Source organism: Triturus cristatus, chromosome 2_1, assembly GCF_964204655.1.
Source record: "Triturus cristatus chromosome 2_1, aTriCri1.1, whole genome shotgun sequence".
Lineage (NCBI taxonomy): Eukaryota > Metazoa > Chordata > Amphibia > Caudata > Salamandridae > Triturus > Triturus cristatus.
Genome location: NC_140581.1, coordinates 622,254,322 through 622,280,139, shown reverse-complemented (window position 1 = coordinate 622,280,139; position 25,818 = coordinate 622,254,322). Strand labels below are relative to the sequence as shown.

The 25,818-nt window shown below is 41.1% G+C and overlaps 1 protein-coding gene across 1 annotated transcript in view; it reads left to right on the top strand.

Annotated features, from left to right (window-relative positions):
- ST8SIA4 (ST8 alpha-N-acetyl-neuraminide alpha-2,8-sialyltransferase 4) overlaps positions 1 to 25,818 on the top strand; it is a 480,430-nt gene that overhangs the window by 229,608 nt on the left and 225,004 nt on the right. The window contains exon 4 of the mRNA XM_085632554.1: positions 13,250 to 13,543. Within this exon, the coding sequence (XP_085488680.1) occupies positions 13,250 to 13,543 (294 nt within the window). The remainder of the gene's footprint in view (positions 1 to 13,249; positions 13,544 to 25,818) is intronic.

The window sequence follows — 25,818 nt, the reverse complement described above, 5'->3', positions numbered from 1 at the left end:
GTTGGAAAGTTGATGCAGCGCAAAAAAACTGCCTGCTGAGAATGCCTGGGAAGGAAGCAAGAGGAGTTCCGAAAAATACAAGAGGAGAAGAACAGATTACCCCCAAAGCAGGTCCTAGTTTCAACGCTAGACTTCTCAACCCACTAAGGCCCAGTCTGGTAATAAGGGAGGTTCCAAGAAGGCCTCCTGACTAGGCCACACTCCCCCCATCTCTTGTGGAAGTCGTCTGCTGCAGTTCTAGAACGAATAGAAAAAACTATTTATTACAACTGGGTTCTTTGGGTCAGAATACCTCTTGTTTTGGAACTCCCCCCACCCACCAGAAAACAGAAGTGTTAAACTGATCTCTCTTATAACTCAGGACATAGCCCCATTGGTTTCATCAATACAAATATTTGTTGGGAAGCACTTTAGAAAATAATCTAAGAATGAGTTAAACCCCTTGCTGCCTGCAATAATTGGAAGCTTGTGTAAGGAACCAATAATTAGTAGATTTAAACTGGATGACATCAAATTTGTTTCATAGCTAGAGGAGGAGCCCTCAAGACTTTTAGAGCCACAGCTATTTTCCTCCCCAAAATTCTGACCTCCAAATGTCCCAGGCCTCCTAATGGGAACTCCCCCCTAATGAGGAATTAATAGGCCTAGAAACATCAAAGCAACAAGAGGGCCAATACTCAACAAAAAGAAAGGGTGTCAGGAGTAGAAACTTCAATGAAAACTCTGCAAGTCACATCCAATTAAACCTATTGAATCAGCTTCTTTTTTCCAACACAGAGATTTCAGCTGCCCCCGTGGCTTCCATATTGGATGTTCTGTTACTTGTGCAGAAAACACTGCATGGAATCCTTGAATATGTGGTTCAAATAATGATGAATCTAATAAAAACAAGCAGGTTTATTAAACAATATCTCAGAGGTTCTAAAAACAATACACGTATGCATGCCCTCTTTGGTGCATCCTGTTGGGGCCTCAAATGATCCTAATCCATCAGTAAGCCAATTGGGAAATTAAATTGGGGTGGGTCAAGTTCCCAAAATATAAATTTTGGGAGATCTTAACAGTCCCAATCTTATTAAAAAAGAGGTGACTATACATTTTTATAGAAGTTTTCTGTCTCGAAAAAGGTAAGAGCAAGAGAAATAAGTGAGTAAAACATTTTAAAAACAACATCAATAGGAAAGTTACAGCCGGAATGAAAAAGAAATCAAGACTTCAAACTCAATCAAGCAGGAAATTATCTCCAAACAAATCAGAGCCAGAAAGACAATTTAAAGCAGCCAAAGTCCATAGAATGCCTGATAATCTCGCTAATGTAAGAGCAAAAGGGGCAAATCAAGTCCAGCAAGAATGGAGACCTTACCTTTAAAGGTTGTTCCCCCCAAGTATTATCCGAATCACAGAACATAGAACCACGCCCATCAATGTCAATTAAAGGTAGATAGGGTTACAAATAAAACAAACCTTGAAAAAAATGAGATAAAATAACAGGTGGGTTTGAATGTACACATCGAGAAGTTAGAAGTATACTGTGATATTCGAAAGGAAAGGAAGAAATCAATGAAAGGTGAGATCTTTTTTTTTTTAAATGTTCTTTTTATTAGTAACAAATTCCAATCATCACAGGTATAAATTGCAGACAGTTCAATCTTAAAATATCAGGCATGGATTACTGAACATTATCATACAATCATTCCGTCATGCAAAATGTGAGATGTTTCCCCTTAGCCATTTCCAATTCTACATTCGGAGATATACAAGGATTTCCGCGGTATGCATTCCACCCACTCCATTTTCTGTCCCATTTCTTAGAGCATCCTCTGCATTTGAATACTTCTTTTCTGCTACCATACATTTGTCCAGCTCAGCCGAAGGTGAGATCTTTAACAGATCAAAACTCTTAGATATTTTTAGAGACTGTCCCTCACTTAAAGATATATCCTCTAGTTGCCTCAAACAAGTGGGTGTCACTCAGAGTGTCTCCTCAAAAGACATAACACTGGTCACACTGTTCTCAAGATAAAAAAGACAACTATCTTGGCATCTGGGAAACAACTGGCCTCCAAAGGGATTATAGTGATCCCACCCTCAGAGAAAAAAACTCTGCATATGTGGCCCATTTTTAACTGTCATGCATGGTTTGCCACAAGCAAGGTAAACCTCTTTCTGTAATAACAAAATGTGACCCTCTCACAAAGAATAGTCAGGTATAAAAAAGAAAGCCTTCTAATGACATTTAGATTGAATGAACAAAATAGGTTTGCATGTCAAACCCAGATGGACCTGCATGGCAGTAGTTTAATAGACTTAGCAACATAGATAAGCACAGAAGGCCTCCTGGGAACCAATTACTGTTTGTATGGAATGTACATGGGCTAAGTCGCATTATAAATTTCTGAATTAATGGAAAAAGTATTGAAGACTATAAAATGTTATATTTCCAAGAAATGTGACTGGTGGGGGATAAAACCACAATTCCTGGTTTCATTCAAATCTATTCTGAAGCAACGCCCAATTGTTCTGGGTGCCATTCAGGAGGATTAATCATCCAACTATCACCTCAAATATTTAAAAGGGTCACGCAGTTCTATGGAAATGCCAGTGGCTGCATGCACCCAAAATGGATTTGTATAACATTAGAGAAGTAGAACGAAGCATGAGGAGAATAAATGTGTATATACATTTGAGGAAACATGCGTATAATTTAGATTAATATGCATAGCTTGAAGGGGATATAGGCATATTTGTTCAGGGCTTTCAAGTAGCTTGATATTAATAGTTTGAGATTTCAATATGCGGATGAAACCGTATCAAGAAGAAGCACACTCTGGGGATTTGCTTAAAGCCAACAGGGTACCACCCGCAATCTTCCCTGAGTGTCAAAAATCCAAATTATCTGAGAAAATGCAAAGATTCTTGGAGAGCTGTAGTCTTGTTTGCCTAAATGGCTGTTTCAATGCATGCAGAGCAACTAGTGAAGTTTCAATCAAGGCAATGCTCTCGCGCCTATAGATGACATCTTTATTCAAGCCTGCCATTTTCTGTTACTCTTATATTTTCAAGTTCTTGTTTATTCATATAGTGACCATTTTCCTTCAAGAGCTAGGTTTTCATTACAAATGTTATAAAGAGACACAGTTATGCCATTGGACATAGAATTCCCAAGGTGTCTCAAAATTCGAATACGCACTAATCATATAAAGGTGTTGACGGATTTACATAGACATATAGACCCATATAGCCTGAAATTGCTTGATGGTGGTTCCAATCAATAAGTATGTAGACTAAACAAAAGCAGTGGTCAATTATCTGGTACAGGATTGGCAGAAAAACTTGGTTGAAGTGAAATCCCTATGTTTTTATTGAGATGGGGAACAAGTGGCTTGACTCTGAATGTCAGGAGCTAAAACAAATTGAAGGAAGTTAAAGCAATCAAAGAAAAAGTTTATTATGGGTACTATTGTCTTTTGAGAACTGCTCTAACAGTATATATCTAGAATAAAATGTAACAAAGCACTATATTATAAGAAAAACTGTGAGGAAATGTCTGTAATTTTAGCAAAAGATGTTCAGAAATTTGGAAACTGATAAAGTTAGGCACAGATGGCTGTGAGAAATGTGAGGAAAATATGGTTCCCGAGGAAGTACGGGTGGAGTAGCTAACATTATTGTGTAAGGAAAAGGGTGATGACGCTCCCCAGATAGTCCATCCAATACGAAGCAAGGTCCAAGACTCTTCTCCTAAACAACAGTAAGACACACAATCACTAAAATTAGGCTAACACGACCAGATGGTCCTGTGTATCTGCTGGCTATTATAAGAATATCAAATTTAGGTCGGTGGGCAAAAAGTATTCTCAGAGCTATTCAAGATATTCACATTAACTGATGTATACCCCACGGATTGGAAAGTTGCCATCACTAAACTGATTCACCAGAGGGGTGATCCTAATGACCCACAAATTACAGCTTATTAAGTGTAAGAGATGTTAGGGCAAATATATTCACAAAAGTATTGCTGCAAGTCTCAAAAAGTAGATTGATGAGAAACATTTGATCTAAATAGAACAGGGTGGCATTAAAGAAAGGCATTTCAACCATAGACCATGTTTTTTTATCCTAGAGGCCATAGCGCATAAATCAGTTGAAGTGGGGCCTCCCTATACACCTGTTTTGTTGATTATTGATCTACCTTTGACCTAGTAAACTAGGAAATCCTGTGGTAAAAACTAGAAAGCATGAAAATTCATGGTGCGATTCCTGGGAATTTGTAAGAACTCCATGAGAATATTTGGGCTAGAATTATTGTGGATCAAAGGTGGAGTCTCTCAAGGAAGATGATAATTGAGAATGGTCTGCAGCATGTGTGTGGACTGGCTTGAACCTCATTTGTTTTATGTTTAGCAGACCTTTTCCAAACATTACTAGACACTCATTAATTTTCACCTAAAATGGGGGGGGTTGCCATGTCCTGTGTCTTCTTTATGCTGGTGAGCTTGTAAAAACAGGTGGGACTTAAAAGGAAATTGTCAGAATTTGATAAGTATTACCAAAGTGATACATTAATAATTAACTTTGATAGGGCTAATGTTGTGACTTTTGATAGAAAGCAACCCAGTTGTGTATGATCAATCAAGCATACAAAAGTTGAGAAAGTTTCTAAATACAAGTATTTAGGGAGGATCTTTGATAGATCTTTATTCTAGAGTATGCACATTGACACATTAAATACTAAAACACTTTCAACCATTGGAAGCATAAAAAATGTTTTAAAACTATTATGGATGTCTCTTGTTCCTTCGCGTATTTACTGCCTACAGTGCAGTGGATTTAAATGTAAATGTATGTAAATGTATGTGTCTTGTAAAGCGCACTGCTGCCCTGAGGCGTCCTGGCGCTGTAGACCGCTGGGGAACCCGTCCTGGCTATCCCTGTGAGATCGTCCCTCCAGGGTATCTCCAAGGTGAAACCAGGCATCCCCGGCGAATGTGGGGGGCCGTTGTGGAGATGAGGCAAGCTAATGCCCAGAGTGTTCCTGGTTAGAGTAGGTACCGAGGCGAGAATTATCGAGTCCGTTTTGACCCCGGTCCACGACCCTGCCGCGTCGGGAATTGAACCCTGGTCCCTGGCCGATTCTCTGCTTACGGATCTGCCGCCTCTAACCAGTGAGCCACACCTCTCCACAATTACCGCAATTCCTATACTAGGTGGAGGGTTTGAGTGGTCGCTTAGACTGGGAAAAGATGAAAACTTATATTTGAAAAAATTTGGCATCCCTGCCAAAGCCCCAGCAATCGGAATGGAATCGGGCTTATAATCTTGGTCTTCTGTTGCTTTAGAACTCCGAGAAATGCCTTTGCCTACCCTATCATGACCTCATTAGTATCAAAGAAATTATATTTATCAAGATGTGGATCCACCATCCTAATTGTAGTACGTCAATTATTCAAGCATGCAGTGACTGTTGGAGTAATGTGGGTCTATTATGTTGTAATGAGTAATGGGGAGCTGGTTTGAAATGCTATTACTAGATGCACATACAGCCCCAGAGTAAGATGCCATAACCCTCATGTCATCTAAATCCCAGTAAATAACCAAAGTGCAAGAGGTTTTTGACTGAGCTCTTGTAGCTGCTTCCAAGTGAGGCCACATACACTTCCCTGAAGCTACCCTTTAATTCCAGACAGCTTGCATGTTGATGAAGTGCTAGCGAATTCAGTTGCTGAAAAGATGTTCCCTTTGGTAAGGTTGCTGAAGTGCCACCTGGGTGAAATCATCTGCACCTAGTACACAAGGGAAGAGTGCAAATGCTCAGAATTCTCTTAACAACCTTTGCATATTCTCTATTGTGTCATGGTGATAAACTGGTGCACTCTTCTGGCATTGCATATTAGTACCTAGATCAAGCAGGAACAAGATTGATTTGCCTGTGAAAAGCCTACATCACCAGAAGTGACCCTCTTGAAAGATCCAATGGCCATGAAATGGAACACAGCCAGTATTTTGTCATGAGCATGAATAGTCTGGAAGAGAGCTGTACATGAATCTTGTTCCTGCTCCCAGTCTTCAACCACATTGAGAATTGCTTCAGGGAAGAAGCGGTATCAGGCAGTGACTGCTTCCTTGGACAAGCCAAACATATTAGCCTTTTCCTATAAGCCATCTTACAATAATTATTCCTCAAAATATAGTGACCTTCCAAACATATTGGGGATGTGAGCTCATTTCTCATGTGTTCAGCTTGTTTGTGATTGGTTAGTGTTGTAAAGATCTTCACATGTAGACGAGGGGCAGAGTCATCATTCCCTCCCCCTTGAACTAATTGGTGTGTTGAATGCCTTTCGCAGCATTTTTGGGAATAAACTTCTAAATTTAATTATGGGCAAAAAATATTTAACTAAAATCAGTATGCTTTCGAAACATGATCATCTTGGAACAGATCCTTAAATGTACCTGTTTTCCCTAGGGTTATTTGGTGTCCTCATTGTTTTATATGGGAGCATATTGCAGCTCGAGTGAATGGCTCTGTGCTTGACTAACTCCAAGGCTTGGCTGGAGTACATTCAAGCGTGTTTTTCCCTATTGGAGATATTAGTAGAATTGTAAGTGTATTTTGTGAATAGCCATTGTCTTTTTTGGGAGGGGGGTTGTATTAGCATGCTCTACCCAACTCCTACGTTAATTTCCCTTATCCCTACCCATATAGTATTAATTATTTGCCATTTTTAGCCACCACCCCTTGTCCCTACATTTACCAACGTGTGCAGACAGAGATCTCTGTACAAAAAAGATCAGAAAGGCAAAAATGGAGTAGTCCATATTTCACCCTTGGATAGGTGAGCTATAATGGTCCCCTAGTAACATAAACAGCACCAAGGTCAAATCTGAGATGAACATGTGGGAAAGACTAATCCACCTACATCTGGAGAACGTTGTACGATAGGCTTCACATAGCACTTGTGCCTGCACAGACTTCAGACAGTAAACTATCAAAGAACGCTTGTATTTTCACTTTGAAAAAATTGTAGATGTAATAAAAACAATACTGCTTATTTGGGTGGGTAGTGTACAAACAAGTTCTGTGTTTGATTCTCTTTGTGCTTTCAACATACGCAAGATGAATTTAAACATTTCAGTTAAAAAAAAAGAATATTACAATGTGTCATATCTTTCTTACAAATTTAGATGAACTCTTCATCGTTATCCACTTCACACTACCACGCCCTATAGTGTTGATTATCTGTAGCGTGAAATAGGCTCACTTGTATTTTGTGTGTCACTAACCTAGTTTTTTTTTTTTCTCTGTGAGCAAAGATATGCTGTTGGTTGGAATGTTGATTTATTTCTGTGTTTAAGGACCATTCACGCCTGGTAGCGTGTGAAACAGAGTATCAGCTTAGCGTGCTACTCTTGAGCTCCACCTCCACCGGAATCAGAACAAGTTAAAAAAAAGTCTCCTCTTAAAGACGATCATGCTGTTTAAGAGCATGTATCTAGATCTAGACCATCATTGTCCCACCTTCATTGTCCCATGTACAAAACACAGTGAGGGTCATCTGACAGGATTGTCTAGCCAGGCAGTGGCACTATATAGAGTTAAAATTCAATATTCGTGTCTATTTTTGACGATATTGTGATCTTCTATATTTTTGTTGTCGATATTTTTGACTTTACATACAAAGTATGTAAAGTTGGTATTTGTTTTTTTTTGCGATATTTGTGTTAGGGATAGATTGTCATACAACTGTATAACTGTAAAATATGCAAAATGATACAATAAGTGATTGTGCTGGAAGTGGGGGTGTTTCATATCTATGTGGATCACACAACACACCCCAACCTTGTATTTCCAGTAACCTTGGCTATGTTACACGAATCCTTTACATTAGTTTCACTCCACTCTTTTTCCACTCTGAAACACATCGAAAGCGTTATGTTATTGAATTTCATAAAGATGTAATAAACTGTGCAAGTGCTGGCTATTGCCTAGTTGTTACTATCTTGTCAGGCAATGTTTTATGATACGGCATCTCCCACCCCACAGTGTTTCTTTAATTTATTTGTCTGCTTGCTGAGCTTATTGCAGGCGTTGAACGTCATGGCTAATTTGGACTTTTACAAATGTAAATACATCATTTTAATTACTGGCTAGCTAATGATAGGTATTTTAATGTATTTATTGAGCGGTGTAACCTCAGGCGTATCTGAGTGCTTATAGTTTTAATTACTGAAACTGTTAAAAATTGATGCCTTACAAAAGGGTAAAGATTTCCACCCTAAATATGAATATCGTCTAGAGCAGTAGAATGCCAACTTCATTCACGCTTTCAAAGGTAGTTCATTCCAGTTTGTGGCATTATCACAGCAATGCTATTTCCTCACATTAGTTTGGCAGATTGAAAATTCTGCTGAGCAGTGCAGAAGCTTCCGCGCCCTTTTCCTCTTTTCTGGGTGTGTTTTAGTCATTCTCAGGCTTCCTGACCGTGTTGCTGAAAATTACCCTTTAAAGAGGGGCGAAGGATCAAAAAAAGAGTTTCCTCTCATTGAGGCCCATAGTGTCTCTCAGTTCCTGCGTCTCAGTCTAGTTCACTTGTCCTCCGCTGTGGGTAGTATGCATTTTTTTTACCTAAAATCAGTGGATTCGCTATAACCGAATACAGATTGCTCCATTACAGTTTTGTAATTGCCTAAAATATACAGTTTAATTTTTTATTTCGTTGTCAGGTTGTCAATTTGTAGACCTATTCAGCAAATCATAGAGCATGTTATTCATGTTTAATCTTCCCCAGGGTGAGGTGAAAGTGATGTCTGAGGGAGAGGTGTGGCGCAGCAGCCAGAGTGGCTGACTCAAGAGCGCAGGGCTCACGGTTCGTGCGCCAGCAGCAACTCAGCTTAGCACCATGTGACTCTGGGCAATAGCACACTTCATCTCCCCGATGGCCACCAGCGCCTTGAAACCCTTAAGGAGGTGATATGTTCGCACTTTACAACTGTGAATTTTAGGTCTTATTATTATGTCTGTAAAGAACACTCACTTGCCATACAGTAACCCTGTGTTGTCAAGTGGTGCCAGATCAAGGGTAAGGTGTGTTCTCTGACAAATAGTTATGTGAGCCTGGTGCCCCCTCACTGTCTTCTAATCAATCCAACAAAATAAAAAAACTTTGGGGCAGTTTGATTGTTTTCTTCATATATTCAGCTTCATGGTAGTAGGTGAAATAATAGAAATACGAAAACATAGAAACCCCATCAGAGGAAATCATGAAAAACTAATTTTAAGGAAATATAAAACAATCGAAAATTAAAGGAAACATTTTGCATATTAAAGGAAAATTTATTTTAAAGAAATCCAAAATTACATGAAACTTAGGTGGAGTCTAAGACTTCTGTGTAATTTGTCTAACCACTGGTAATCGCTCAGGGTAGCATTCCAACCAATATTTCTTTGTCTACCATGCCACCTGGAAACGTTTGAGGTAATCCCTTAAACAGGGGGTAAGACAAAGAGGGCAGGTCCCAAACAAGTGATTTCCAATGTTAATTCCCATAGGAAACTTCTGTCCCAGGTACAGAAAAAACAGATGAATGGAACTACATCACATTTGGCAAAAAGTTAGAACTTTACTCAAAAAGGGAGCTTTTTGTGATTGTATGTGAATCTTTACAGCTGTGTTTGAGAAAGTTGCATTTAAACATGTGGTCATGAAGATGGTAAAATAATAAGTATATCTGAATGGTTTGTTCATGAGAGCCCAGAGGAACTGAAAATGTAAAAAAAAATAGAGCCCTCTGATTTACCGAGGAATGGATTTTCAGAACCGCACGACCCAGTACCAAACAATCTGATTGGCCAGAGAAAAATGATGCTCCCACCATTACAGGACTCTGTCACTCTGTCCCTTTTCATTGAAAATTTTGAAAGCAACATAAGGGGACAGGCTAGGGACACCCTGAACCCCAGGCACTTGTTGGAGGAGGGACCCCCAGGTGGCCAAAAATAAAAATAAAGACTTCTTGTCACAGGTATCCAAGGTACTCCCACGGGAAAACCAAGCAGTCCACCTATGATATACCATGGTACTCCCTCTGGAGCCACCACTCAAGCTTTACCCCCATGGTACCACGGTGCCATGCAAGATTCTCTGAACAAAGCATGATAATCACGTTGAACCAAAAGAAATTCTAAATTCACTGCTTGTTCTAAGCACTTGCATGTGCTACTGTTTCAAATATGTGGTTTCAATGTTTTTCAAACAAAAAAAGAGATTAATGAAGTATAATGTAGGAAGCCTTATCTTTACAATATTATAATAATATGCCTAAATGAGGTCCAACTTCTTTCATCCATCCACTCACTATGTTTCAGCAAAATACTGTGAAGTGGCATATTTTGCTTTCTCTCACATGTTCTCTACTAAACTCTTTCTCTTCAATTCCATATGTTTAAAGCCTCCTCTTTCATATTGACCTTCTCTGTCGTATGACTCTTTGGGTGAGCTATTTTGAAGAGATCACACAGTAGCCTCAAAATGCTTTTGCCTTATACAGCTTATCCTCTATATATCTTTTAAGTCTGTAATGTCTCCTGCTTTTATTTTTGATCATTTTGATATTGAAAGACAAAGAGGTAAAAAGAGAGCTTTTGCCTATGTTTGCAGCCTTTTTCATTACTGAAATGATTCATTTAAGTGACTCCATCATGTCTGTAAAATATATCACTCATTTGCCTGTTTTAGCCTACAGTACTGCTTGCACCAGTGTGACAAAGAAAATAACTATAGTCTTTTGATGTTCCTCGCCATTACGAATTCTATATATTGGCATGACCAAGCAATCAGTTATCATTTTAGGATTTCTCCTTTAGATAAAGTCACTATTCTAGTCTAAATGACCAAGGACGTGATTTAGATCTTGGCGGATGGGTTACTCCATCACAATGGTGACGGATATCCTGTCCGCCAAAATATAAATCCCATTAGATCCTATAGGATTTATATTTCGGCGGACGAGATATCCGTCACTGTTGTGATGGAGTAACCCATCCGCCAAGATCTAAATAGGGCCCTAAAACCTGATATAGAGTTTGACAACCTGGTAACTCCACCATATGCATGACGGATATCCCTTGCGCCTTATTACAAATCCATTATATGCTATGGTACTCACAATAGAATAGACAGGTTATCCGTCACCAAGGCCCTTAATCATTTAGGTACAAAATGGTGGAATGACAGGAGAAGGTGTCTGCCTCCATTTCTTATGCACACGTAGAAGTGTATATACAGTAGAACACTACCTCACAATCGTCAGGGGCCTTGGCACACAAAGTTAATGTATATGGAGCAAAGTGACAAAAGCATTGCTGAACCTAGGAAATACTACTATAGGAGTACTTTTTTACATACTTCTACTTGTCTCTGTGATTTGTACCAAAATGAGCAGCTCCCTATTATGAACAGAACACAGTATTTTGCATCTGTAATAATTGTGTATGAATATTCCTATTTTATTACATTTTGGTTGTTTTGACGCCAATTCATATAGCATTGCAAGATTATGTAAACAGAACTACTGGAGAACTACTTTAGATACTCCAAATTGCTTTTTCAATAGTCCCCTGTGTATTGATCTGGTCACGGGAAATGCGCAAGAGGTGACAGGGTTTAGCAAACCTCATGGTTCAGTTCGCGCTGGGTAAAGCTGACTCCTGGGGAGTTTTAAGAGGACTCTGCTTGGATAGAGTCTGGATAAAGCCATTTTAATTCTGACAACATTGCCTATGATTTGCAAGTCATTTCTGTTCCCCAAGCCAAGAAGTAGAGCAGAGCACATAAAACAGTATTCTAAAGGAAATAGTTTAGACTCCTATAATGCTTTAAAGTATTTTATTTTAAGGGGTGTCGGTTGGCTTAAATCACAAAATCACTTCAATGTAAAATACATCTACATATGAAATGTGATCGTGCGCCGTGTCATAGACAGAGCAAAGACCCCTCTCTCTGTATGAGACATTCATTGCATTCACGTAATTCAGAAACTCTCCGTTAGTCCATGAACTCCGGAAAATACAGAGAAGAAACAGGGTGCAGCGCTTGCCGCTGTCTGCCCATCACTCCCATAACAGCAAATGTATGAGATATAAGTAGGCACTTTAGAGGGTGCAATATTTTAAATACAGAGGCACAGGTCTTCTCTGCACCAGTGCACCCATTCATTGCATGGCTCTGGGTGTACACATGTGTACGTGTAAACTGACTGAAAATGTACTTTTTCGCATGTTTTTATTTTAGTTTCTCCTCAGGTAAATTACATCACTGTTGGGAGAGAGGGGTATCCCTGTCCCATTCTCATCCTGGAAATGCACGTAATTCTGCTCAGTAAATCTATATGCATTTTCAAGGGTGGGTAACAAGCTGCAGATTTTTGGGTGTTCACCAAGTTTTTCAAGTAGACCCACCCAGAAATTCGCATACATAGGTATTGAAGGGGTGAGGAAAAGGATTCATAAGATACCGGACGGTCTGTTTTGAATTTGTCTAGGCAGTGGTGTTGCGAAAGTTGAAGGGGCCCCCTGCAAAGTACAGACCCCCCATGTTCCAGATCTAGTCCGAAGCTCTAAGACCACTGGCCTATCAGTGCCAGAGGGGCCCATCGGAGCTTCCCCTTCCACCCCCCGCCTTGGGGGCTTCGGGGGGTTTTTACACACCACTGGATCTAGGAAAAATGTACGCAACCATCTGTGACCTTACTCACTCTTTGGATCACTTGTGGCTTTAAAGACCCCTCTCCGCTCTGGGGGAACCCACAGCGGTGCTTTGCAATTGGGAAGGCACTTACCTGAATTTATATCTCTTCCAAATTGCATTATGACATATTATTAATATGTAATATCAGTAATGACACCATTAATGAATTCACACAATAACTTCTCAAATGCAATAAACTGACTCCATAATTGATAACATCTCATATAACATCAACAAGAACATAATCCATGGCATCACAAACACCGAGGATTTTTTTTGTGATGTTGGGTTTTATATAACAAAACACCAACGTTAATAATGAAAATAATATTACTACTACTACCAGTAATAATAATACAACAGATAACCATGTTTAGGATAGTAATGATAATAACAATTATAAACACAAAATATTTATGCTTCCCTAAAATAAATTGTAACAAAATGATTGTATTCGGACTGTTTCCCATGCACTATTGATAATTTAATCCATATCTTTTCAGGTGTAACCTAGCTCCAGTGCTGGAGTTTGCTGAAGATGTTGGCACCAAGTCTGACTTCATTACCATGAACCCGTCCGTAGTACAAAGAGCCTTTGGAGGGTTTCGGAATGAGAGCGACCGCGAGAAGTTCGTCCAGCGGTTGTCCATGCTGAATGACAGCGTGCTCTGGATCCCTGCATTCATGGTGAAAGGGGGCGAGAAGCATGTGGAGTGGGTGAACGCGCTGATCCTAAAGAACCAACTGAAGGTGCGAACCGCCTACCCCTCGCTGAGACTTATTCACGCAGTCAGAGGGTAAGTACCAGGGATCTGTCAACGGAACTATTCGCTGGATGTGAAGATTCACTTGCATCGGTCTTTGTAAGGAAGGCTTTTGTGTTTGTATTATTGCCAATAGGGAGAGTTCATTCTGCAAAACATAATTAGTAACAAATGTATTTTCATCAATTTCTATGAAATGCCTTTGAAAACCATGAAATGAGAAAAAACCTGAATGCTCCATCCTTTCATTCCCTACCTATTCATTATGGACAATATCGTTTTCAATTACACTCCGCGTTGCCTCTCCATGATCGTTCTTGCAAATTTAGTCTCATACACAATGTGAAGCAAAATATATTTTTTCAGTAGAATGAACTAAAAACTCATCTTCATGTCTAGCACGTGGAAATTAAATCTACAATTACCAATGCAGAGAGATCAACATTTCAGAAAAAATGAAATAAGGTTCCATAACTTCAAAAGTAGTTTAACCAATGAAAATTGAATTTCAATCTGAATGTTGGAAAGCTTTTTTGCAATTGAAACATTTGGAAGATTTGGTTATATTACACATCTTTATTTGTGCCTGCAACAGTGTGACATTTAGGGCCTGATTACTATGTTGGTCGAAGTTGCCTCCGACCGACACCCTTTCGTGGAAGGAACGGACCAACCATATGTCGGTGGTTCCAACCGCGCAATTAGGTCACAAACTTCCATTTATCAATGAGAGCTTGTGCAGTGGGGTGAAGCAACCCGCAGCACAAGCTGCCATTGAGAAATGGAAGTTTTTAAACATACCTGCACCGTGTGGCAGGCAGTGCCCACGGTGCAGGGATGTGAAGGTGTGCCCCTCAGGGTCAAATGCTGAGGGCCAGAGGGTAAGGGGGCTCTGCTTGGGATCTCCAAAATCAGTTTCCAATAGCCAGTCTGTGTCGGAAAGGCCAACATGGATTGGCTGTCGGAAACCGACATCATAATCCCAACGACGTAAACACCGTCCTTAAGGGACTATGAGGGCTTTTGTCAGAACCACGTCGGATTCCCCGGCCGGTTTAAACTCCAAGCACCATCATCATAATACGGTAGTAATCAGGCCCAAAGTTGTTTCTCTTCCTGGGATGACAGATTGATAAAAGGTTTCCAGAAGTAGTAACACCGAAATACAATATTTTACTGCTGGGAATGGTCTTTGTTTCAGTCATGAACATCACTACACAGCAACAAATAACTACCAACCAATAGCGCATCATACTTTACTGTATTTAATGTGGAGACAGTTATCTGTCATTAAAGTGGAGCTTTGTTGGGACTTAACGTCGTTTCAGCAGATGCTTGGTTGGATCAGCTATTTCTGGGATCCGACTTTTCATATATGGATTGGGAAAAATGGTGGCGGAGTCACCCATTAATAATGTTTATATGAAAGAACCACAAGTGGATAAACCACATGTGCCTCTACCACGCAACCTAAACAACGAATGTGTCTTAACCACACATTCCTTTACCATGAATGCCTTTACCACGTAATTTTGTTGTACAGGCATGAATGGTAAAGGGGTATGTGTGGCCAAGGTCATGTCCCTCCTCCCCGCCCTAAGTTACAAACTCTGCCCCTGTCCCCCTCCCCATCCTGAGGTCCACATACCCCTACCCCTTCCCAACCCCCATGCTGTCCCTAACCCTTAAACACTAACTCGACCCCCTCACACCCCCTTGCGCTGTCCCTACAACTACCCGAAACCTTCCACTGCCCTTGGGCCCATAAAACTATCCCTGACCGACCCCCCAGCCCACAAAACTACCCCGACTCACCCCCAGCCCACAATACAACCCGACCCACTCCAGAGTCCACAAAACAAACCCCAAACCCACCCAACCAATAAAACAAACCCCGCCCCACCCCCAGCCCACAAACCAATCCCCGAACCACCCCCAGCCCCCAAAACAATACCCGACCCACCCCCAGCCCATAAAACTACCCCGACCCCCTCACCCTACTAAATTGTCCAGAACGACACCCAGCCCCACTTACCTCACCGCTTACTGTGAGATTTTTCTGCTTCCATCCGCAGTAGCCAGCACATGCATGGTTAGGGCATATGCGTGGTTCAGGCATGCATGGTTTAGCTTGGGAAGTCGGAACACTCGTGGTTTAGACCGCGGTTTTCTAAATGTTTCCCGTTAATAATACCCATTACTTCCACTCCTCTGTAATTACGTTACCAGTGACTTCATAATTCTAGGGAGTGGAGAAATGACGGTGTTTTATGTTTTTGGGGGTATAACATGTGGTAGTCAGTGCTTCCGTGCCAATTCCAGCAGGTTTTCACCCAAAGTTTCACAAAGATTTTCTTCATGCGCAACACCACAACTTATAATTCCAATAGGGCCGCTCACTACTGTTATCAGCCCCATCAGTATAACCAGGAGCTTATAATGAAGACTTTCTCATCTCATTTTTCCCAAAAATATTTCCCCGTGTTCTTGCTCACATTTATATTTTCACTTTTGTATGTGGTAAATTGTGCATTCGCAAGTGGGTTGATTACATCACATGTAAATTTGCAGGGCCACAAAATCCACTGGGATTAATCTACTTAACTCATGGTGCACTGCCATTGCACACCTGAATGGAAACCATTTGAATGTATCAGGTCATACTTAGCACATATGAAAGTTCAAGGAACACGTTCAACCTCTCTGTGTATTCCCACAACACTGTACTGCATCAGCGGTGCTGCATATAAACACTACTTCATAACGCTAATTTCTACCCACTTTCTAATAGGCATAACGTATTTGGCATGGAAAGTGAAAATGCAGTGGGTGGGCCCTTGAAGCTGTCCTGAAAAGGCTTTTCAGACTGACCTATAAGTAAATTGGCAGTGCCAGAAGGGCTGGTCTGACAGGCCAGTGTGTAGGCTGGTGTTTCGTTGTTTGTGGACCTGTTTTAGGATCTAGTGGGCTATTGTTTTTACTGTTGATTTCCCTGATATCATCACAAACTTTGCCTGCAGTAATGCGTAAGTGCATGCCGTCTTCCATACCTTGCAAAACGCCTATGCATAAATTGAAGACTGGTCTTTTATCCAGAATCTAGGCCACTTTTTTAACTGACTGATTTGCTAATGGGGGTCCGTCCCATTGTCTGTCCCATAATCACCCAGCTTCTGCTCTTGCGCTGTCGAGATGGAGACAACGAATGAGTTTGTGACAGTCAAGTGTAAGATTGATATTTACATATTCATTGAACGTGGTTATGTAGTAAAGGGTTGCCTATGCGCAAGCATAACATGTGTCATATGGGCATATCTGTACTACATAAAGTGTGACAGTGTTTTTAACTGCTAATGCAAGTCTAGTCTACTCAATTGTGTTATATTGTAGAGAAACACTTATTTAGAAACCTTTTCTGGAGAAACCTTTCTATAAACACCCAGAGTCAGAGTCAGAAACAGCTTTATTCGATTTTAAAACAAAACCATAAAAGCGTACACATAAGTAAATACATTTTTAAAAGAGAAAACAAACATTTAAGTATCTTAAAAGTACAGATTTAAAACAAGAAGATCTAATTCATGGAGATCCTAAATCTTAAAACTGCTTTTAGAAATTGGGACACAGAAAAAATAAGAAATTCATCGTCTAGCATTTGCAGTTTGACTAGTGCAACTCTACATTGCCTCAGCCCTAGTTTTATAAAAACGGGTCGGAGCAAATTTTTCCTTGGAGTAGAGTAATATTTGCAAAAAAGGATACAGTGAAGGGATGATTGGGGAGATACCTGATCGCAGGGGCAAGGGATGAGGTCCTTTGACCAACAATTAATATCAGGAAAAGTGACTAATCTAAAGAAGACATTTAGCCTAAAACGGGTCAGGAGCATACGAGAGTAGCAGCTGGGGACTATATTCAAATACAGCTGTAATCCTCGATTTTGGATAAGTAATTGATTAGCCATAACAGTGCTCTTCGATTTCTCTGCTTGCCAACGTTTTTCTATTAAGAAATGCAGGCAAGATTTTTTAAGGTTCTTTCTTGACAGGTCTCCTAGATTTTCTGGGGAATCAAAGAATTCTGGGTGGCCCAGTTCAGTAAAAAAGGATTTGAGGTAGTTAAACCATGGAATCTTTGAGGCCCCATCGAGACTCAAACAGTCCTTGATTATATCCCTATTCAAACCTGTCGCTGTACCAGACCACACCTTGTGCCACAACAGAACAGGCTCCAGCTTGATAAGATCCGAGATATATAATATACCCAGTTCTTGGTGACAAACATAAGAGGAGGTAGTCCTAGGCACAGCCAGTAAGAAGCGGAGAAAGGCATTCTGGCAAGTCTGGATCTTTGAAGTATTTACAATCCCCCAAACTCCTGCCCCATACAGTGCTGTCGATACGCATTTGGATCTAAATATATCTAACAACACTGGTACAGGACGGCCTCCTACCTTGTGTGAGAAATGCTTGACGGCCCCTATGGCTCGTGAAAAAGCTAGTTTTCGCGATTCCCCTGCTGCTGTCCAAGTGCCCTTGTTATCAAAATTAATGCCCAAATAGGAGAAAGTATTGACAGTCAAAATTTTTGTGTTGGACAAAAAGGAGTTGCAATAGAGATTATTCTTTTTAGTGCAACACATAGTAAATGTTTTGCTTATGTTGATCTTTAGACCTCTATTGCCCATATAATCTGAGAAATTAGTAATCGATCTTTGAAGGCCAATTTGGGTCCGAGCCATAATAACAGCATCATCTGCGTATAAGAGGATGGGGATATAGGAATTACCTATTTTTGGATAATCCTGTTTGTCTTCCAAAAGGTGGGATGCGGCTGAGTTAATATATAAATTAAACAAAAAAGGGGCTAAGATACAGCCTTGTCTCACTCCCTTACCTATAGGAAATTTGGAAGTGCAGTCGCCCCGATCCCCAAAACGAACCCTGGCGCCTGCATCTCGATATAATTCTCTAATGAATGTTAAAAGATTTGGGTCTACTCCCATGTCCTGCATAATTTGCCATAATTTATTATGATTAATGCAGTCAAAAGCCGAGCTTAAGTCTACAAATGTGAGAAATAAATTCTCATTTTTGGCCTCGACATATTTGGCTGCCAATAATGCTAAATTCAAACCTTGCTCCGTCGTCCCCAAACCTTCCCTAAAACCATATTGGAATTGGGAGAGAATGCCACTTTCATCTGCCCAAGTTTGCAATTTACTAAGGATAGCTCTCCCAGCGATCTTCATGAAAGAGTCGAGTAAGGAGATCGGTCTGTAGCACTTAGGTGCATTACGATCTCCTTTCTTAAAAATGGGCACCACAATGGCTTCTTGCCATGTCTTTGGAAAGCCCAAGTTTGTGAAGCTGTTAAGGACATTGGTTAAAAGAGGGGCCCATAGCTTAATATTGGCTTTAAAAATGTCCACCGGTATTCCATCCGGTCCCGGTGCCTTACCTGCTGGGCTCTTAATAATAGCTGTCGTGATTTCATCCAAGGAGAAATCAACTTTAATAGGATAGGGCAAAGCATCCTGTGATCTTGAATGGTTTCCCCCATCTAGAACTACCTTGTGGTCTTCTTGATAAAGCTCCCGAAAGTAGGTCACCCATGTCTCTTCCGAGATGGCAATTTCAATGCATGCTGATTCCTTTTCAGTGAAAAAGGGGGCATTCACTGCTTTCCAAAAAGCAGTGTTGTTTTTTGTATAACATGCTTCTAGTAGGGAGTGCCAAGCATCTTGTTTAATTTGTTTTTTCCTTTTTTTGACTGCCTGTTGGTAGGCTAGTCTAGCGGATCTAAGCTCGGCCTTATCCCTAGGGACTTGCTTGAGTTGGGACATTAAGAGTGCGTGAGTCTTACTGCATTCTCTGTCGAACCATCTCCTATTTCTATTAGTCCTAGGATGTGAGGATTTTGTAAGTAGCTTTCCGATTTCCTCAGTAATATTAAGGAAAGCATCGATCACTTTTGAAAATTCTGCATTCTCGGTAAGGCAGGTATTAAATTCCACTTCCTTGGATCGAATTAAGGTTCCTAAGAAGGTTGCTGGTTCCACTTTGTCCCATTTTAGGGTATAACCATTTTTAGAGGCAAGTTCTAATCTATAGTTATATAGGTTCTGTACTATAGAATCAGTGGTACTTTTACCCGTCGGGATAGTAAAGGACATACTGAGTGGTAGGTGGTCGCTCATTGCTATCTCGCATCGTTCATATGCACAGATGCGGTGTGAGTATCGTTTAGATACTAAAAGAAAGTCAATGACTGAGTTACAGCCTCTTCCTATGAAGGTAGAATTAAACGGCACTGGTGGTGAGCAAAGTTCATTTGCAAAGCCTAAATCAAGGGAAGACAATATATCATTGAGTTGGTTTCCCCGGGAGGTGTGAGGGAAGTGCGATAAAAAGGAATCTTCCCTCTCCCCCATGTCACATATATTATGATCGCTAAATGGGCACAAAGAAAAATTAAAATCACCAAGCCAGATCACGCAGGTGTCTAAGGATGCGTTTTCGTCTATAACATTTAGGGACTCGTATAATTCATTTAAGGTTGGGGCCCATAGGTCTTTTGGAATATTGTTATAGAAATTAATCAAGTTAATATGTATTTTGCGGCCGATCGTTATGGATAAGACTTGATAAAAAGCTGAGACTGGTGAAAAGGATATCTTTAGTTCCTTTAAGCTATTAGACACGTAGGTGCATAGACCCCCTTTGTTTCTTCCTCTATGGGTATGTATTGCTGGCGTATGGTAAGTGCGGTAACCGTTCATATGTATGGGTTCTACAGACCAGCATTCCTGGAGACAAATGATCGAGTACTTTTTTAAGAAAGACATACAATGTGTATCTCTTAACCTGAGCGACAAGCCGGCGATGTTCCAAGACAAGAAAGTAAGAGCAAGACCGGAAACACCCTCTGTCGGTAAGGAGGCAGGAATAATTTCGCAGGGAAGGGCCATTGGTAAATTGTCTGTGTTTGGTGGAAGAAAATTAGTTTGTGTCTTGTCACCCATAGTGCTTATTAAGATGGTTTCAAGATTGTCCCCAGGGGGGTCTGGCAGTTGTACAAGCCTTTGGTCGGGCATGGATGATAAAACATCCTCATGAACGGCCTCCCTTGGGGACTCAGGATCAAGGGGTTTTGAGAACAGTCAATCGACCATGTCCAAGCAACTATACCTGTTAGTTCTTGAGAAAGAGTCCAACCAGCCCTGTTCTATCGGTGCAAAGCTACCTCTTTCATAATTAGTGCTAGGGTTGCCTCTCCCTACCCTAATCCACGTATCACTGTTTACTTGATAGGGATAGAAATGTGCAAGGGGTAGTGGGATGATATTAGTGTGATGCAAAAGAGGGCGTGCCTGTAAGATGTACCTTACGGCCTGCGTGTTGTTAAAATTAACAACTATACAATCCCCTGATGAATCTTTATTTGTTTTGCCCACCCAACTAACTCTCCGAGCAAACAAGATCTTAGCGTGAGTACAGGGGGGGAGTGGACAATTGGTATTGAGCCAATGCATTGTTTTGTTTTTTAGCTCATGGTAGGACTCGGTGTTTTTTCCTTCCAGGCTAGGTACCCCCGACAATACAGCTACATATGGTGCAGATTCTGGTGGGAGATCTATAATAGGTAGTTTATGGGTGTTACAGTGGGAAGGCTCAGGTCTGTTCACTTTTGCATTTATGTTCTGTGACGGGACATGATCGGCTAGAGCATTGGTAGTGGAGGATTTCCGCGGGGATGTAACTCCTGTAATAAAATTTTGTGTACCACTCATATTTATAGTGTTGCTATTGCAAGCGATGCCCTCACCATTTCCCTGAGATATTCCTGACAGAGGGGAAATAGTTTTCCCTTTCAGGTTACTTGCAGTGTTAACAGGTGGGGGCTGTTTACTATGCTCTCTGAGAATATCTATTTTCATCAATTGATTGAGTTCAAGATTAGTCAGAGCGGTTTGTTCTATTTTCTTAAGACGCTCCTCTATCTTGGTCAATCTTTCGAGAAACGGGCGGGTTGAATGTTCAAAAGCCTCCCTTATTTTTGAATAGAAACCATCATCTAGTTGTCTAGGGGGGGCTGCACTCGCTTCAGTCAATGAGGTATCAGTTATTCCCGATGTATGATTAAGTGGGAATTTGGCATTTTTTAATTTAATCGATCGTGACTGCTTCCCCTTTTTCCCACGGGGGGCAGCCTTCTGTTTAGGCTTAGCCCCTAGAGTTGGGGCAGGGGAAGATGGAATAACCTCAGATGTTACATATGTTTGGGCTCTTGTAAGTACTCCATCTGGATGGTTAGGAACAACATCAACAGCGGTAGAGACAGTCCTGTTGTAACTTCTAGTGCCTATAACCCTTTTCTTTTCCATAATTATATCCGTAGAGGAGTCGATACTTTCTCCTTCACTAAACGTACAGTTTGTTGAGGTAGAGTTTGCGTATTCAACCACGGGTGTGGAGACATGAGCAATTTTCCCCAAAGAAGAACGTTTGTCAGTTAGGGGGTCCAGTGAGAGACGTCGCTCTGTGAGATCAATTTCATGAGCTAGCAAGTTAGTAGCTCTTACAATAAAATTGTCTAGAGTTCCAGCTATGGAGGTGCCAGCGGTGATGTTCTTAGACCTGGGCATTCCTCCCGTAGATTTCAGCATAGATGACTCTTGCTGGTAATTTAAACGGATACACAGGGGGCGGCCCAGCCCAGCCTCTCCAGACTCGAACGGCCTCAAACGGCCCGCTCTTTGCCCGGTCTTAGCCCCGTGCTAAGGCCCGCGCGCGTCCCGCTGGCGCGTGTAGTCAATGAGGTGTTCATATAGTGAAGGGCAACGATGTTGGGGGAGGAGTCAGGACGAGGACCAGGTGCGGCTGTTCAGCTTCACGCGCAGCACCCTGGTCCTCGCAGTCCCGAATACGCCGGTCTTTCGCAGCGACGCGAACCAAACCAGCAGCGTCCCCTCAGCAACCAGTGGCACGATGCAAGGGAAATGACACCAACAGTGCTCCGGACAGCGAGAATCAGAATCCCAATCCCTCGAGCGGCGCCCGCAAAGCGGGGGCCGCGAGGCGTGGTGGTAAGTGCAAAGAGCTGAAATAAGATTCCAATCAGTCCCAGCAGCGGCTAGCAACACAGGCCAGTTTCTCAGGACGGAACACGTTTACTTGAATTGTTCAAAATGAATGGCATTCCTTGGATGTTGAATACATCAATGTGTATATCCTTCTTGCTATAAAAATCCCTGCAGTTTATTTTTCCAGGAATCCATATATTCACTCCCTCCCTATCCACATTTTTTGTGTGTATCCTCCTGAGAGTAATGTGGAATAATAATGTGTATAGCATGAGAGGGGTATCCGAGGTTGAAAATCGAATTTCTCGGATAAAGACGCAGAAAGGTTTATAACAAGTCAGAGAGAAAGAGCTCACGGGGTATAATGAAATACTCAGTTTAGATGAAGGGAGGGTTCCCCAGGGTGGAAAACGAGGGAGGAGGGAGAAGGGGTCACTTTTAGGTAATTTAGTTGAGCACAAGGTTGGGAGCATATGGAAAAAAATCAAAACAATTTATACACGGGAATGGAGTATCAACAGGAGATGGTGTGATCATAGATACACAATTGAAGATAATAGATAAGAAAGAGACTCATGAATTAAGGGTTCTGACCTGGAATGTGAATGGGTTAAGGGTTAGTGTTAGGAGGAGAAAGATTTTAAAACTACTTGGGGAGAGAATGTGGCCTAACAGATAGGCCGGTCGACCTCAAAGCTGGAGAACCGGGTTTGAGTCTTGGCAGGGACACTCAACATTCTGTGATTCTGGGCAAATCACTTAATCTCCCCATGCCTAACAAAATAATGAATATGGCTATCTGTAACGTGACTGGTGCTCATGTAAAGCGCTCTGATTCCTTCTGGTCTAGTTTGCGCTATATTAAACTCCACTAAAACAAAAATACTTAAATTACTCGACAATTATGCTATAATACTGCAGGAGACACATTTACGTTGCAACAAATGGGATGGGGCTCTTAAGAGGAATAAATGGATTACCAACTTTTCATGCACTAATCAAACTTGTAACATAAAAGGTGTGGAAGTTATATTTAAAAGCTCGTCACAAGTCAGGCTGGAAAACACTATTGCAGACCCAGCGGATAGATGGTTAATCAGCAATGTTAAGATACATAATATAGGTTACACATTTGTAGGATACTATTGGCCTAATATCGACACCCCATCTCCACTCTGGGATTAAAACCACCATCTCCTCGGAATAAGGTACTATATAAAAATAGGAGGAGATTTGAATACGCTACTGGACCAGGTCCTGGATAAATCCATATCTAGGCCAGCAGTCAATTCACCAAAAATGAGAGAGAGTGCGCATCAGGTAAAAAAAACCTGGCCTTGTGGGACACATCTGGAGGTTAATGGCGGGGCACAGAAGAGAGTATACTTTTCAGAATAAAAAATATTCTCATTCCTCTTGAATTGACTTCTTCTAAATGGATGTAAAATTAAATAAGAATATTAGTAGAGTATTACATCAACTAATACATCTGTCAGATCATGCTGCAGTAAAACGAGAGATCTCCGTAGAGAAGTTCTCCTCCCAGACTAGCTAGACCCTAGTTAGGACTCTCCTAGGGGAGCCGGATGTCACGAATGCCTTGAAAGCTGATACAATAGAATTCTATAGGCCAAATGAGCCGTCGACCCCCGTATATATTGTGTGGGATTCGTATAAATTTTTACAATATGAATTGAGAATTAAGGAAATCCACAATGAGTTAACAAATGTGTGCAGGCCACTACAATTGCAGTACTTCACAGTAATCTAAGGGAGGTTAAGGAAACTTTATTAGACTATTTGGAGGGGAATGTGCAGAAGAGTTGGATGGCTAGCAAGTTGGCACATTATGAATATGGAGAAGTGTTTGGAAAGTTGTTAGCCTGGAAGGTGAGACAAAACAATATAAGAAACGAAATGAAGGAAGTAGTAAATAGTGTGACTAAAGAGAGATGTACGGAAGACCTGACAATTGGGGAGGCCTTCCTGGGTTTCTTTCAAGATTTATACACTGATGATACAATAGCTACACAAACGGAGATCAGAGAGTGGATTCAACAGGATAGTCTACCTAGTTTGGGTATAGAGCAACAAGTATCCCTTAATCAAGAAATCACCATAAGGGATATAGATAAGATCATTAACAATTTACAGAATGGAAAAGCACCGGGCTCGGATGGTCTGCCCAATGAGTTGTACAAGGTATTAAGGGAGGAACTCACACCCTTCCTTATAAGTTACTGAATAAGATTTAAATGGACCACCATTCCCTCACCCTTCATGGAATGAGGTGATTATAACACTAATAGATAAACCTGATAAAGATCAAAACAAATGTGAGCCATATAGACCAATATCTTTGCTTAGCTCAGATTATAAACTATATACCCAAATTCTCGCCAAAAGGTTAGATAAAGTTTTAGGTGATATCATAAACGAGAATTAAAAAGGCTTCATGAAGGGAAGACAGCTCTCAATTAACCTAGGATTTGGTCAGGGCGATTGATGTGGCCGTGGTCTCAACGACCCCATTCACACATTTCACCACAAACATTACACACTGCTTCTTTTACCCCTTTCATCTCCATGCTCCAAAACTTTGTACCAAAAGTAAAACTCCACACAACGCACCCTAGTAGAGATTAGTGGATCAAGGGGCTACCATCAACATCTGTGTTGAGACTGTAGAAGGCCATTGGACCAGAATTCTGCCTTGTTAACTGACCCTTCTGCCTCACTACGGCCAATGCAATGAGCATCAGGCCATGCTTGGCAGCACTTGCATCACATACATAACTGTTTCACGCATAGGCACGTCAGATATGCAGCAAACACTTTTAACCATTGGAAATAGTTAAGGAATTCTCTTAACTGCAACATCTCTACTTCTCTCATACCACTACTCCTCAGCCTGAGTAGGATCACCAATACCCCGGAAAGACACCCACAATTTTCCTACAAACCAGTTACATATGCAACTGCAATTGGAGTGGTAGTCCCACCTATCTCAGAATCCCAAAATACAAATTCAAGTGCAAATCAAATGGTAGGTAGGACAGCTTATTTTGCAGACAGCTGTAAGCTACACGGATGCCCCTATATATCTCTTCTCAGAGAACCAAAGAGGATTCTGCAGACAATAGTGTCCAGTCATCCTAAATCACCAATTGGAACTGACCCCAAGCATGGAAGATGAACTATCGTGGGTCCCATTGTGTCAACA